Here is a 15,331-nt window from a genome sequence, read left to right on the forward strand (position 1 = left end):
GAGAAATACAGAATGAAAACTAAAACTACAAAAATATGACTTTCAACTGTGAAAATAAATAAGTTTCCATTTATTAAGAGCTGGTGTCAGTGCAGCTAAAATACACACCCATCCAGGAAATTCACCTGCCCCCTTTTGTCTTCTTATATGAATTTACTAAAATACATGTTTACATCATTGGACCATTTTAAAATTGTTTTAGCAATCCATTTGCCTTCATTACGATCAATTGTGGTGGTGACCATCATTCTCCTCAAAGAAAAAGACAGAAAGAAGAGAAATACATATTAAGGAGTCTGGCCACTTACTCATTTTGATTTTGCATTGTTTAGATACAGGGAAGATATTTGACAATGAAAAAAAAAGAAAAAATATATTTTCTTTCTAATAAATAAAAATAATTTAAAATGCTAGAGGCTATACATGACTATTTTAATATGTTCATTTATAAATGAAATCATTTTCTTTTCCAAAATACATGGAAGCAATATTCAAGGCAGACAAAGAGAAAGATCTGTCTACTTTATTTTTCTTGCAATTCTCGCTTATCCTAACGTTTCCACCAGTGATTCAGCATGTAAGAGGAAGAAAAGTCACATCACCATTTATGAAGTTTGTCAGGCTTTAAAAAAAGAGTTCTGGTCTCCTGGAAGTCAACATTCATCTTCAACTTCTCTGATTGGTGGGATCAAGCTGCTTGTGGATTTATATTGGTTGATCTGGTTAGCCATGTGGGTACTCATGGGCTTGATTTGAATGTTTCTGGGATAGGCATTATCCGGTTCATCTGTAAACCATTTCTTTTCTGCTAAAGGGCGAAACGGATAGAGAACAAGAAGGAGAAATGAGAAGCTTAATTAGTCCTAGGGTAAAGCCTTTGGAAAGTTCCTTGAAAAAAAAAATGCAAAAATGTAATCGATAGAAGCTGACAGTGAATATAGTTGCTAAGAGGGAGTGCAGTGTAAGGAGAATTCCAGAACCTGGGACAGCTCTGCTGCCTGTGGCAAGTAATGACCAGCGTGCCCTTGGAACTTGCAAGGACCATGGGTAGGACCTCTGAGAACAAAGAGGGGTTGGAAGAGGAACTCCAGCAATGTTCTCTGGGGTTCCTTTAGTGGACTGGGAATCTTTGGTGGGAAGGAGATGCTGAATATATCAAATATTGGGCATAAACACTGTGCCTGAGGAAAGATTTGTGTGTTCACTGATTTGAGTGAAACATGAAGGAAGTCGTCCCCGACACAGAGCCAGTGATCTGGAACCTTATGCAGGATCTCCTCTTCCCAACCTGTACTTAGCTTTGTTTGTACGAGACATACTTGAAGTTATATCTCAATATACCACTCTTCTGGTTTGTTTTTTTTTTTGCAGCCAGTTTTGAGGGTCTTAAAGGAAGCCCACAGATTTTGCTGGGTAATGAGACTGAAAATCAGAATGGTGACCAATGTTTTAAGACGGTTTTGAGATGGCTTTTTATTTCAAGAAAGAAAGCTCTGTGTTGGTATACAGTCATGAAAAGAATTCCTACTGGCAATATCTTAACCGACAATAATAATCCAAGCTGTTGACAAGGGAGCTTGACGACATCTTGGCATTTCATTTCCACCCTAAACACAGAGATGGCTGGGGGAGAATGCTGAGTCAGAGCGTTCGGGGGCTGGGGAGAGGAAGAAAATGGCCTAGTATCCTCGTGGCACTTCAGTGGTATTTTACAGGATTCAGGCCTTGCCCCCGCCTTTTTTCTAGGATTTGAAACTTTCTGCATAATCGGCTATGTGTACAGATATGAAGAGACTGGGCAAATAAGACATTCTAATTTGGGAATCATATTAGCTAGTGGCTTAGGAAAAGAAAAGAAAAAAGGAAAAAGCTTTCAGGCACATCCACTGCTCTAGAGACGATGGCTTCTCTTCTACCTATCAGAACAATTCACAACTGCCCTGTTCATGGTTCTGGACTAATATGTAACAAAAATTGCTCACCTGGCTTGATAGAGAAGTGTGAGTATGTGTGTGCGTGTGCGTCTGTCGGATGGGCTAATGATCTACAAATTCAGCATCTGTGATCAGCTCACGATCGCTCTGCTTATTTCTCCTTGATCTATACTTTCTCTTGCTGTGTCAAGTCTGAGCCCTCAATGTAAACACTGTCACTGGAGTGGGTTAGTGAGAGCTTGCTCACTACCCTTTGTTCAGCAGCTCAGTTTACCCCCAGGAAACTACTGTCTCTCTCTTGGATCATTCTCCACTCCCCTTTCTCCCGCTCTGGCTCTCTCACCTATTATAATTAAGTTCACTTTGATTTGAACAGATTGGACGATAGGAATTCATAATGCTACATCCTCACAGTGAAGCTAACTGATTAAGTGCTTTAAATTATTCCCCCTGACAGAATGATAAAGTTACAATCTGTTCTGAGATGATCTACAGCTTGCCAGACTCCTACAGCTTCTTTCTACATTCATTTATCTTTTTGTCAAGCAGAGTTTTTTTTTTTTTTTCCTAAGCTTCAATTCCATAGATCTTTTAAAGTCATCAGCACATCTGAATTATTAATGAGGCTTTAGAGGCAAGGTTCCTGATGGACTGGTTAAAAAAGGTTGTATAGAAATCCAGGACTGTGTACACATCAAAATAATTTCAGCTCCATTTAAAAAACCATTTAGTTCAAGTGTGACATAGATGAACCATTATGCATTTGTGGAAACCAATTTTTTGTGATCTACGATTAAACTAACCTTTCAGAGAGGAGTAAAGTGTGATGGTTATCATGTTTTAAAAGCATTGCCAGGCCGCTGAAACAATTTCAAACTACGACTTTTTCCAACGGTTTATGTATAAAGATGATTTTCAGAAGAGCTGAACCTAGCGCCTGTGCTGTTTGCCTGAGCTGCCCTTGGTTTTGGCTGTGCCACTGTGTGGACTGATTTTGCAAAGGGATTTAGTGCTGGGTTGGACATGCCAGGTTGGAAAGGAGACTGAACTCTGTTGATGGAAACGAGTAGGTCTTTTGGGCGAAAGACCTAAGACAGCTGCAATTTGCTGAAATTTTTACAACTGCTGCAGAGAATAATTGTTCAGAATTTAGTCTTTACAGTTCAATTCAAAGTTGGCATTTTGACCTTTCACGGCAGAGAGAATATCAATTTCCTTCTGCTGTCGGTAAGATAGAGAACATTATTTCCCCATTTAAGCTTCATTCTCTTTCTTTCTAAATTTCTCTCCATAAAAGAAAATCTAAGAAGAGTAGCCCCTGTGTTTTGGCCACTGAACTTCCACACAAGAATGACTTGTGTTAAAGTGCATCCTGGTGATGAGTTGAGGTTTTTGTTATGCCTGAGAAACATGCTTTTTAATTTGGGTACCTTGTAAGATATAAACATATATGTTGTTGGAGACTTGGTTGGATAGGATGTTGAGGAAATGGAAATATATCAATGCTCTGAGCATTCTGGTAAGATATCCAGGGGCAAAGGTATTTCATGAAAAGATTCTCCCACAGGGCATCAGAGGAACACACACTTAACTGATCGCCAGTCGTTTTCTTCAACAGAGAGTGCGTTGAGCATGATGACGACACTTTGGTTCACTGAATCTCATCTTCCAAAGAAGAAACTGTGCCAATGGGAAGCTACAACATTGGCTATAGGAAGAATACTCAGGGAAAGGATTTAAATGGGTGCTGAAGTGGTCCAGGATAAATCCAAATCCCTGGGTTTATCTCCTCTCCCTGCCTCATCCCCTATGCCAAAAAGATTTCCGGGAGCTTCATTTTTGTTCCTAAAATGGGAGGGGCAATGGATCTAGCTGCAAGGAGCTCCTCACTGTCAGAAAAAACAAAAACAAAAACAAAAAACCAGCCCTATTTGTTAAGTCTCTTGAGGATGCAAAGCATGACGTCATCACTGCAAGTACAGTGTGTGACCTGCCCAGATCAGTAAAGGAAGGCATTTTAGGCTCTGGCAAGTGGGCTAGAACAACATAGTGACTGCAGAAGAGATGCCTCTAAAAGACTTGGCACTACCATCGGGAGAAGGCACCTATCAAGACCAGCCACGCCATGAGCTATCCACCATGGACCAGTGATGAGGTGTGGGCTAAGGAGATGGCGTGGGGCAGTGGGGAAGTCTAAATGGATCTGGGGTCTCACACGGTAGTTGCATGGCTCCAAGAAAGTCACTATGTAATTGATCTCTGCTAGTTTCTCTTCTGTAAAATGGGCTAGTGATCAAATCTTCCTAATGTGGTCTGGATGAAAGGGGCTGGTGCTGGTGAAGCACTTACTGCAGGTCCAGATACGGTAAATAAACGTGAGCACGTACGTCTGTTAGTAATAGTAGCCACATCACAGCATAGTGGCAGAGTTCATAGCCCAGCTTTAAATTCCACTCTGCCACTTTCTGGCTGGATGCCTTTGAAGAAATCTTTCAGATTCTGCATCCTTCAAACAGAGATGCTAACCACATGTACATCTGAGCTTGTGTGAGGATTGAATGAGTTAATGTATGTAAAGTGCTTAGAAAAGTATCTGGCACCGAGTAAGCACTAAGGTGTCAGCTTGTCACATAAGGTTATGTTACACGTTAGCATTATCGTGAATATTCTCAGTACTAAAGGGTTACGTAAGGATGGGCAGTACTTTTCAGTGTGGCTGCAAATGAACCAGGGATGGAGAACTAGGGAACGTAAATTGGGGTGCTGGCCCACAGAATGGGGATTTTGGCAGCAGAGATGACAGAGGAGGATTCACTTGGGCTACCTTCATTTGGAAGGTAAGGAGAGGAAGGAGTGACCCAGTGTTCTTTCTGGGGGGTTCAAGGATGCTACCCTGCTGTGGGACCTGTATCCTTGAAATAATGGCTTTATACTCAACAGGTGCCCTATCCCATCCATGAACCATCTGCGTCTTCCATTGCTATTTTCATCACTGAGACAGAAGGGTCCAGGATATGAGTGAGGACTTCCCCAAGCCATAAGGAGCCTGGAGGAGTGGGCTATGGGTGATAAAGAACACCAGAGCTGGGCGGACCTGACTGCCTGGATGCCTGCAAGCAGAGAAATAGGCTGCACTATGAAAACTGAGCCTCGCTGTCTCTGTGGGTTGTCAGTGCTATGGGATTTAGCCTTTTCACATAACTACTCCCCAGAGAAGAGTACACGAAAGGAGAGATGATAATACAGCAAACGTATTTGAAATAACTGGTCCTCTTCTCGCTGTACCACAAGCTGAGGTTTAGAGAGGGCTTGAAAGAAAAAGGCTGTTTGGGTAGAGACAACAGCTGAGAACAGTAAGCCCTAACCAGGAGCTGACGCCTTCAAAGGTAACGCTGTATGGTTTCACAGCTCACCTTTCCGGAGGCAGGCTGGCTTTTGCCCTCTGCCTGGCAGACCCTGAGGCCCACAGTGGACCCACCCATGCATACTGCCTTCTTTCCTCTCCATGGGCAAAGTATGGCTATTTCATAGAAATGAAAGTCATTTGTACCCAAACCAAGGCAGCTTCCATTTATGAAAACTGTCATTTGCAATCGTCCGCCATGGCTCTAGTTTCCTCTTTTCACTGAAAGTCTGATGCTGCCATTCGCTGGGCAGAGCAAACTTCCCCCTTTGGCCCTTTCCTGGGGCCTTGATTCAGCTGCACCCCGAGGACAGACTCTTCACTGTTCCCTTTTGGATGGCAAGGGGTAGGCCCCCTCACCTCCCTAGGCAATAGGTATGTAATCTCCTGGTGGGAGACAGGCAACCAATTTAGTGATAAGTGCCCACAGCTTATTCTTCATCATGTTATGACAAAACAGGGATGGGCTGAAGAAGCTGCTGGAGACACTGTTTTTTACCCTGTCTTGACTTCCGTGGCCCCCCAAGTTTCTACACTATCCTCTTTATCCTTCCAAAACCTGAAGGATAGGATCCTGTTGCTATAGGAACCTGGCAGGTTGATTTAATTGTCCCTATTGGGATACAGACACCTTTAGGCTTTTCCCATGCTGAAGAAGAGCCAGTCTAAGGTTTTTCTGGTCATCTGAGATCTTGACAATACTGGCTGGAGGCACAGTCAGTTCTGTCTCATGGAACTTACGAGGGTGTTCCCCTTCTCAGAAGAAAGTGCCAACAGCACAGTAGCATCGGGAAGCACCTAGAGGCATTCACTGTTTTTTTTTTGATAAGCCAAAGGAGTAAAGATAATGTATAACATGATGAATGGTATAAAAATATTTAAGGTCAATTTATTTCAAAATATTACTGAGCGTTATTGTAATGTTCTGGGTCACAATCCTTAATATTCATAACAGAATCTGATACTTCTCCAGTTGTGGTAGAACTCTATGTATATGGGTCCATCTTTCCCTTTATACATCTGAACTGGCTTCAGGAAGGACCCTGGGTAGCAGTCCTTAGGGGTGTTGATGATTTTATGATCATCTGGGTGAACACTGAGGCCGAGAAAGCTTCACTGCACCTCCCGGTCTACCCACTCACTTAAGGTTCAGCCCTTCAAAGCCTAAAGCAAATTGGACTGAATGGCTCACAGACTGCTTCTCTTCTAGAATGGTACAGATAATTGAGTTTCTAGCTATTGCTCTTTTAAAATGTATAGACCTTCTCTTCAAATAATTCTTTCACTTTCTACCTTTACCTACTTCTTTCTTTTTCTTTCTTTTCTTCTCTTTTTCTTTCCTCTTCTATTCTTTTTTTTTTTTTATGGGGAGCAGGAAAGGGAGAGACATAATATGAGAACCCTGTGTACTTCCTAAGAGAACCTGAGGGGGAATGGGGAAGTTTGGGGTGACATGGAAAACAATGGAGGAGACTCTGTGTTCTGTTGAGGAAAGTATAATACAGTAGTTTTAGCTAACAGAATAGAGGTCACAATGATACCTTTTAATCATTGAATATATCATTGGCCAAATACTATATTCAACTCTCAAGTGTGTGCCCTAAGTCCAGGGAGAATTCCAAAGTTACATCTCATGTCATAGTCTGTTCCCACTCCATTCCTGTCACAGCATCATCTCATCAGAGCTGCTAACAAGACTGTATATAACACGCATTTTGGATTTACTTCTCTCTATCTGCCCAATCTCTGGTTGGGATTGAACAAAGGCAGGTGACAGGAGAGACCTGGAAAATACAGAGACTGAGTCATGAAACCTCAGATCACTGGGTGTGGGCTATGAGTTGATAAACATAACTGAACAGTTTTAACTTGGGGTCATCCTGATCAAACATAAAGGAGACCAACGTTCTGTCATTAATGAACCTCCTGGTCTAAATTAAAAAGAGGGACAAAATATTAACCAAGAAGCAGGTTTGCCAAATGGAATAGCTGCAAATGTTTTCCAGCGAAGTTTATCACCTGGCATCACACTTGTAGTAGGTCTTGCCAAGATAAACACAGAGATGTGGACAGACTGATGGGGGGGCCGGGTTGGGGTAGTGGTAATGGGGGGAAGTGGAGGAAGCTGGGTTTCTTGATGGCAAAAGGCTTTTGGACTTGGAGCAAGGTACCAAGGTGGGCAGGGAGGCCACGTGCAGATTTGAAGGCAAGCCAGATGGAGAGAAGTTCCCCCCAAATTACCCAACCCCAAAACCAAGAACACCAAAACAAACTCTAAGGGATCTAGCGGTAGCAGCAGCACAGCCTCATTGCGCTGAGCAATTTAGAAAGTGGAGGAAAGAGAAGTAGGGAGGGAAAGGGAGGGGGAAGGGGAGGAGGAAAAAAAAAAAGCAAAACAAACTAAAGAAAACCACAAACAGAACAATATAAACAAAAAGAAACAAACCAATAACAGAATAAAATTTGTAACTCCTTTTTTTTTTAATGTCACAAAAGTTTTCACAAGGACAACGTTATAGAAGAAAACCCCCAGCAGTGGCTAGGTCATGCAGAACCATTAATTGTCATACCTTGGCCCATTCTATTCATCCTTGTTGCACTTTAGAGAGAGAAGTAAGCTATGTGAGTTTTACAATGCTTTTAAACTGTCATATTTCCTGTTGAGCACTTTAACTGGCACATTCTTATAGTTATAAATGTTCTATGGGCACAACTTTATAACCTCCTTTGCAAAGAATGCATGAAAAGCTCTTCATGATCCCAAACTGGGGTATACGTGTGTGTATATATATATACACACACACACACGTATATGTGTGTGTGTGTGTACATATATGTAGATATAGATATAGTTCTATATAAAAGGATAGATAGTTAATACGTAATATAGAAATCGATATATATGGGGACAAAAATAATTTGAAAAAAAATTCTTCCACTCGTAGGGCTTTTTAATATACATGTATACAATTTTTCCCCACCCCATTCCTGGTCTGAATACTGCCCTGTCTTTGGTGTGGGGGCACAGGTGCAGACTGAACCTCACCATTTTGTCAGTAAAAGTGCTTGTCAATTCACACAGCAAGCAAATCTCCAAAACTATCATGCTTAGGGGAGAGAGGGGATCCGAAATCTAAACTCAAAGCATTCACCATAAAAACACCTTTTTAGAGATGGTACCACCGTGACATATTTCTCCTCCCCTCCACCCCTATTCTGTTTGGTGGAATCTGCTCAAGTAGACACTTCAAACAGGTATACGCCAGCCCAGGGCTAGTCCACACACAGGATAATTCGGTTATGGTGGAGTTTGCCGATTCATAAGAACTACGGCACCGCCTACAGCATGCATAAACATCTGACAACTGTATGCTGAAAAAGGGATTTTTCTACCTTTCAGCTCATGCTTTACTAACTGTTCAAAAAGGAAGGAAAGAAAGAAAACAAAAGAAAAAAACCAAGAATTATACCAAAATGTGTTTGGCTCACTGTTGCACACTTCTTCTCCCCCGTCTCATGACGATAAGGAGTGGTTCGCTACTACCGTCATTTACCTGCCTAAGTGAATTGGCTGTGTTCAAGAAATTGAGGAGGAGGAATTTTCCCACCAGCTTCCTGCTTTGGGACAGCCAGTGCCATGCAGCTGTGCCCACAGTTTGAAGCAGTAGCTAGCTTTTGTCTCTGTCGAGTCAACTGTGGCTCGATCCCCCCACAATCTGATTTATTTAGCATGTTGGCTCCTAGAAAAACATGATCTGCTGCTGGGTTTATCTTCCTCACACTCTAGCTTGGCCCCAGCCCCTGCTCCTGCCTGGCACTGGGGCCTTAGCTAATCAAACAAAGGGGAGTAAAAAGGTCCCCTGAGAATGCATGGAAAAATACTCGCTCTTTCCTGAGCATTATTTATTCTGTACATAAGGTAAGTAATTCACCTTTTAAAAGATGTAAAAGTCCCAGGAAGGCAGTTTTTAATGACTTACATCTGATATTTATGATACATATGGCTTTTCATCCCAAATGTCAAAAGTGAAAGAAAAAAAAATAGCTAGTCATATGGCATAAGGAGACGGAATAACAATTTAATATGCAATCAAACCTCTGTTCACTTAGATGACTAGAATTTGATACATCCACAAATGGGATACGATTCTTTCCTCCATAGTAAGGGTAGAAATGTGCCTAAGAACTCCCAGAGGAAGCTAGATCTGGGACGAAAGGCCTTGGTGAGTAAAAAAAGCTAGGATGTTCTCTTACAAAAGCAGATGCTTAATAATCGTCTACACAAATGGCGAAAGCCTTTTAAATGCTTCGCGATACTTCAGCCCAGAGAGTGAGAGTGGAAACAATCGATGTGTTTTTGTTGCTTTTTGGTTGCTTGCTTCAAAGAAATGTGTATGTGTATATTATTGCGTGTGTATTAAAAAAGAAGAAGAAAGAAAGAAAGGAAAACAACAAAATCAAAACCCGAAGCACCCTGATAATCCTGATCAATCAGAACAAACTTTTCTTCTAAATTAACTAAACTTGCTTTGCATAACTGACATGGATGACAATGACGCTCCTCTACTCTGCGAACTCCTTCCTGCAGTGAGCTATTTATGTCTGGAGCATGCCTTTGGGTTATTTTTCCCCTAGAATCATAAATAACTTTTGGTCCTTCTGCTTATTTGCTGTTGTGCTCAAGGGTTTTATGGTGGTGAAATAAAAATGGCAACCACATGCACACTATCATACATATGCAAATATGTGTAAAAAAAAGGGGGTGGCTACAGGGGAAAAGGGGGGAAGTTACTGTTGGAAACACCCACTGGGGAAATGAGTGGCAGATACAGTTTCACACACGGTGGCAGTGGATACACATATCAGAGGCGCTCTTCCTGCACGTACTTCTGTTTGTCTCGGGACTCCCGGGACTTGGGTCGGTTGGGTCGGTTTGCGGTGGATGGGATGGAGTGCACGGAGGAGCTCTTCTTGCTGGATGACTGGGACGAGTGGGAGGAATGGGAGAGGCTGGCCCGGGACTGGCCGGCGTTGTGGTCAAACTGCATCAAGCAGAAGATCAGGTCTGTCGGCACGAGCTCAAACTCGTACGGGGGGTTGGTGATGACGTACCTGGACAGGGAAGCAAAGGGGTCACAGAATGAGGACAACTGGGTGCGTATTTCACCTCTCATTGAACCGAAAAGGATCCCCAGGTCTTGCAGAGGATCTGGAAGGCTTCTACCTGGTCCAAGACCTTAAATATTATCTTCCAAGCTGAACTAGCTCTTCCTCTCTTCAGCTCAGCGCAGGTGGCCAGCCGTGAGCCCTGGCACCAGAGGCTCAATTGGTGCCCGTGGTGGGGGAACCACACCGTGCTTCTGATGGTCCCCACCCCTTTCCACTGAAGTTCGAGTTCACTTCTGATCCCGAGTAGCCCAGATGCATGCAGGAGGTTCACTGACTGCACCACCTCTTTTGCTAGAGAATGTTCTGACACACCTTACAGGGTCTTTGTTTCCCATGACCTAACATCTTCTCAGCCTTTTCTCACTCTTTACCTTTTAAAAATCAGTTTTGGCGGGGATTTTTTTCTAAATGAGAGAAGATAAGATCCCTCCTGCCTCTGTGCTAGTCCTGCTTTAACTGTTCTCAATCCCATCAAGCTTTCTCTGGTTAACACCAGACACTGCTAACACAAAACAAAACAAAACAAAACAAAACAAAACAACAACCAAAAAAACCCCACCACCTCCTCTCTAGTAGCAGGAGATCCCAAAGTGGGTCCTCAAGCCAAGGCATATCAGCAACACTGGGGCATCACTTAAAATGCATTTTCTTGGGAGTGCATGGATGGCTCAGTGGGCTAAGTGTCCAACTCCTGATTTAAGCTCCGGCCATGATCTCCCAGTTTGTGAGTTCTGGCCCTGTGTCGGGCTCTGTGCTGACAGTGCAGGGCCTTGTTGGGATTCTCTCTCTCTCTCCCTCTCTTTCTGCCCTTCCCCTGCTTGTGCATGCTCTCTCTCTATCTAAACAAATAAACATTCGAAAATAAATAAAATGCAACTTCTTTTATTTATTTTTTTTGAGAGGGAGACAGGGAAGGGCAGAGGGAGATATAATCTTTTTTAATTTTTTAATTTTTAAAATTATTTTCTTAAGATTATATAATTTATTCTCAAGTGAGCTAACATACAGTGTATACAGTGTGCATAGATTCCCGTGATACATCACGTATATACAACACCCAGTGCTCATCCCAACTAGCGCCCTCCTCAGTGCCCATCACCCATTTTTCCCACCCCCCAACCCCCATCAAGCCTCAGTTTACTCTCTGTGTTTAAGAGTCTCTCATGGTTTGCTTCCCTCTGCGTTTGTACAGACACATGAAAACATGCTCAGCATCGTTCATCATCAGGGAAATACAAATCACAACTACATTCAGATACCACCTCACACCAGTTAGAAATCGAGAGAATCATAAACAGGTTCCACACTCAGTATGGAGCCCATCACAGGGCTTGATCCATGACTCTGGGATCATGACCTGAGTTGAAATCAAGAGCTGGATTCTCAAACAACTGAGCTACCCTGGTGTCCCTAAAATGCAAATTCTTAAGCAAGAATTTCACTCCAGACCTACAGAGTCAGACATTCTGGGGAGTGGGGTCTAGCAATTTGTTTTTCAACAAGCTTTGTAGGTGATTCTGTTGCTCTCTAAACTTTGAGAACTCACTAGTCTACAGCAATTAGCCGCAACTCTGGCTATATACTGTAATCTCTGGGCACTACGAAATTATCTACACTTTCAAGCCAGACCAGATAAATCAGGGAAAGCAGAATATTTTTAAAAAGCACCCCTGGTGATTCTAATGTGCAAGCAAAGCTGAGAAATACTAATCTCTGTAGCATTGTTTCTTGAGATATAGTATGCAAATGCACAGATTTGGGTAATTCTATGATATACTTTTAATTTGGGGCTGCTATGAATTTATTTTAGTGCAATTAAAAATATATAACTAACACACATAAACTATTATATTTTTCTGCTTAAGGTGATAACACACAAATTTCTTGAAATAAATATATAAAAGTTTAAAAAGTGAGTCAATTAAAAATATATTAAGTAAAAGCAGAGGCATCTAAGATATGGCAAAGGAAACATCTATCTTAAACACTGGCAATATGAAATATCTCTATATGAGGTACTGGCAGAATAATCCCAGTAGCTAGAGTTTGGAGGAGATGCTCCTATTCAGGAACTATTCTATAAAACTTGAATTCTTCCCATAATGTCTTTACATCTGCTATGAGGAATTAAAGAAAAAAGCCTCCCATAACCTCCAAACCCAGTGTTGGATTTAATGCGGGCAGAGTCATTTGCATGTTGAGAGCATGTACTTGGACCTTTGCCTTCACAGTGGGAAACAAGACAGGGCATTTCTGTCTCTGCATTCGGGGTGGGAGAGGAGAGTGGAAATATACTCACCTCTTCGTGCATTGGCTGGGGGTGCTGAGGTGAGCATCTCTCAGCCGGTAAATTCCAAAACAAAGCATATTATACGTTTTCAGAGCTTTGCAGAACAGATCACCATAACAACCACCATCCTGGGAGACAAGAAAAGAACAGAAAGAAACATTTTCATTTGCCTGGAAGTAGAGGTCCAGGGGGAACAGAGCCTTTTCGTGAAAGCTTGTGTTGGTGTCTCCTGAGTTGGAGGGTCTGTCCCAAGGGACTGAGGCTAAAGAAGTCAATGTGATTAAGAGCCTACATCCAATACTGGTAATTTTGGGGGATCAGATAATGATGGGGTTCTCCTCCAGTTCTCTCCAGTTTTCCATCTGTAGCAGTGAGAGCCCTAGAGAGAATGGGCCTCTCCCTCATTCTAAGTGATTGTGTAAGGCTCAAAGCTCTCAGATGCATGTTTGGCAGAGAAGAAACCAGCTGGGCAAAATGGCGATTATGTTTAGCCCCAGCTCAGCTGTAATCGCTGTGATCTGACCGTGTTGTCAAAACTGCTCGAGTGATAATTAAAATCACTGCGAGGAGAAAAGACCCCACCAGGTGCTACGGTGAAAGACTCTTTCAGGGAAAAGACTGTGTGAAAAGCACAATTTACAGACCTCAGAGATGGCGCGGGTGGAAGAGAATGTGTTTCCCCAGGAGGTGGAGAGCTGCAGGTTGAATAAGTGGGATTCACAGTCCTAATCAGTTCACAGTCACCTCCCAGAGGGTCTGGGGCCCGATGTGGAATGTGAAAGCAACTCCACTCACTTGGAAATGCTGGCTTCACACAGCCAGGTGGCTTCAGGTGGGTGTGAGTGTAGGAAGGGCACTGAAGAATGACATCGCTGGGAATAAAGTGGCTGCCTTTGTCCTTCTTGTCATTGGAATTTCCAAATGGGCATCATATTACAGAACACAAATGGGGCCATATCTTACCGTCATTTAAAGTCTTTATCCTTTTAAAGTGTATCAGTAAGTCAGTGATAGATGAAAGGAGCCATGAGCTACGGAAGCTGCCTTTCCAAAAAGCCCAGTCTAACATAGGTCCTTATCCATAACCATACTAAAATATGGTGCAAGTCAGCATCATAGTTTCAGAAGAAATAGAAAAAGTGACCCTTTCCTTGGGCGACGCTATTGTTTGTGCAATAAATGTATTGGTTGCCAAGACTTGTGGCTCCACCCCTCGAACCCATCCGTGGATGCGGTATAGGGCTGTGAATAAGGGTCAAGACTGCATACTTCTGCCCAAGTGTGAGAACCCAGTTGGTGTGTGGAGCCCAAAGGGAGGCACTGGTCATCCCCTCTGCGGCAGGGAGGGTGTGGGGGAGATTAACTGGGTGCAGCCTCAGAGATGCAAAGACCTAGGTCTGGAATTAGAGACATTAAATGGTCCACATGAGATGCCATTTGGCCAGTGGCTCGAGTTGCACATAATTACTGGTGGTGTTTTAAAAACCTCCAATGCCTGGCATACACCCAGATACAAAAACTCAGAATCCTGGGAACTGGACATGGCCATCAGTGGTTTTGAAAAGCTCCTCATGGGCTATTAATGTGCCTTGGGAGTGAAGTGGCCCTGAGGTAGGCTAAGACCCTGTGGAAAGGGGTCCCAGCCTCGGTCACATGCTGGAATCACCTGATGCCTCCTAGCTCGTGGTAGAAGATACCTAGGGGAGTGAGTAAAGCCCACAGGCTCTGAAGCCAGGGTTGCTGGTGCAAATTCCTGATAGGGCCAGTCTTCCGTCTCTCTGAGCCTCAGTTTCCTTAGAATGTCTGAGAGTAGAACCTATGTCAAAGGATTGCCGTGGGAATAAAGATGAAGGACTGCATGTAAAACACAGCACACCATACACATCACCTCTAGTGAATCACCACAGAAGACAGAAAAGACAGGTGCCTGGCTCCTCACCCTGGCACCCAGTTCACTCTGGCCAAGCTATTCCCAGTCAGTGGGCTCAGGTGACCTCTGCACCATGAACTCACCCCCAGGTCCGCAAAGGGCCCATCCAGCAGCGCTAACTGGGCCACGCGGCAACGGTCCCTGTTGGCCAGCGTCTGGGGGGTGCTATAGCCCCCTCGAAGTGCATTCTCCTCGGCAATCAGAGCCTCGAGCTCTGGCGTGGCTCCTCCAGTCACCAGCGTCCGGATTAGTGTAAGGATATTGTCATTGAAGTATGTCTGGGGAGAGAGTTGGGGGGTAGGGGAGAAAAAAATTCCTTTAAGCAAACACCCTGAAGTCACGACAACAGACATCCAAATTACAACTTTTCTTGGTATCTCCTGTTTAAAGTTCTGGCCTGTCTCTTCAAATAATTTTATGTGGGAAGTGAAAAGACAGCAGCCTCCAATTATTCCATTCTTTTCTCTCTTACTTGGTTCTGCCATGAGAGCTTGACTTTCAAAAACCACTTCAGGGAACTTTTATTAAAGGGCTGATGTCTAAACAGTTGGTGTTTACCATAATTGGTGTCAGTAGGGATGCAAATACTGCTTCCCCTTCCTCGA

The 15,331-nt window shown here is 43.2% G+C and overlaps 1 protein-coding gene across 20 annotated transcripts in view; it reads right to left on the reverse strand.

Moving 5' to 3' along the window:
• Window positions 1-490: 490 nt before the first annotated feature.
• The window catches only part of KCNMA1 (potassium calcium-activated channel subfamily M alpha 1), a 727,849-nt gene continuing 713,008 nt past the window's right edge, over window positions 491-15,331 (reverse strand). For 7 of the 20 annotated variants that reach the window (XM_053206918.1, XM_027062365.2, XM_053206928.1 and 4 more), the window contains 4 exons: window positions 14,810-15,004; window positions 12,806-12,924; window positions 10,225-10,449; window positions 645-805 (listed from right to left, as the gene is read on the reverse strand). In XM_053206918.1, coding sequence (XP_053062893.1) covers window positions 784-805; window positions 10,225-10,449; window positions 12,806-12,924; window positions 14,810-15,004 — 561 coding nt within the window. In that variant the 3' untranslated portion in view covers window positions 645-783. Of the gene's footprint in view, window positions 809-7,794; window positions 10,450-12,805; window positions 12,925-14,809; window positions 15,005-15,331 lie in introns of those variants that run through there. The other 13 variants (XM_053206917.1, XM_053206926.1, XM_053206921.1 and 10 more) reach the window with 4 other exon arrangements.

Source organism: Acinonyx jubatus, chromosome D2 (assembly GCF_027475565.1).
Source record: "Acinonyx jubatus isolate Ajub_Pintada_27869175 chromosome D2, VMU_Ajub_asm_v1.0, whole genome shotgun sequence".
Taxonomy (NCBI): Eukaryota; Metazoa; Chordata; class Mammalia; order Carnivora; family Felidae; genus Acinonyx; species Acinonyx jubatus.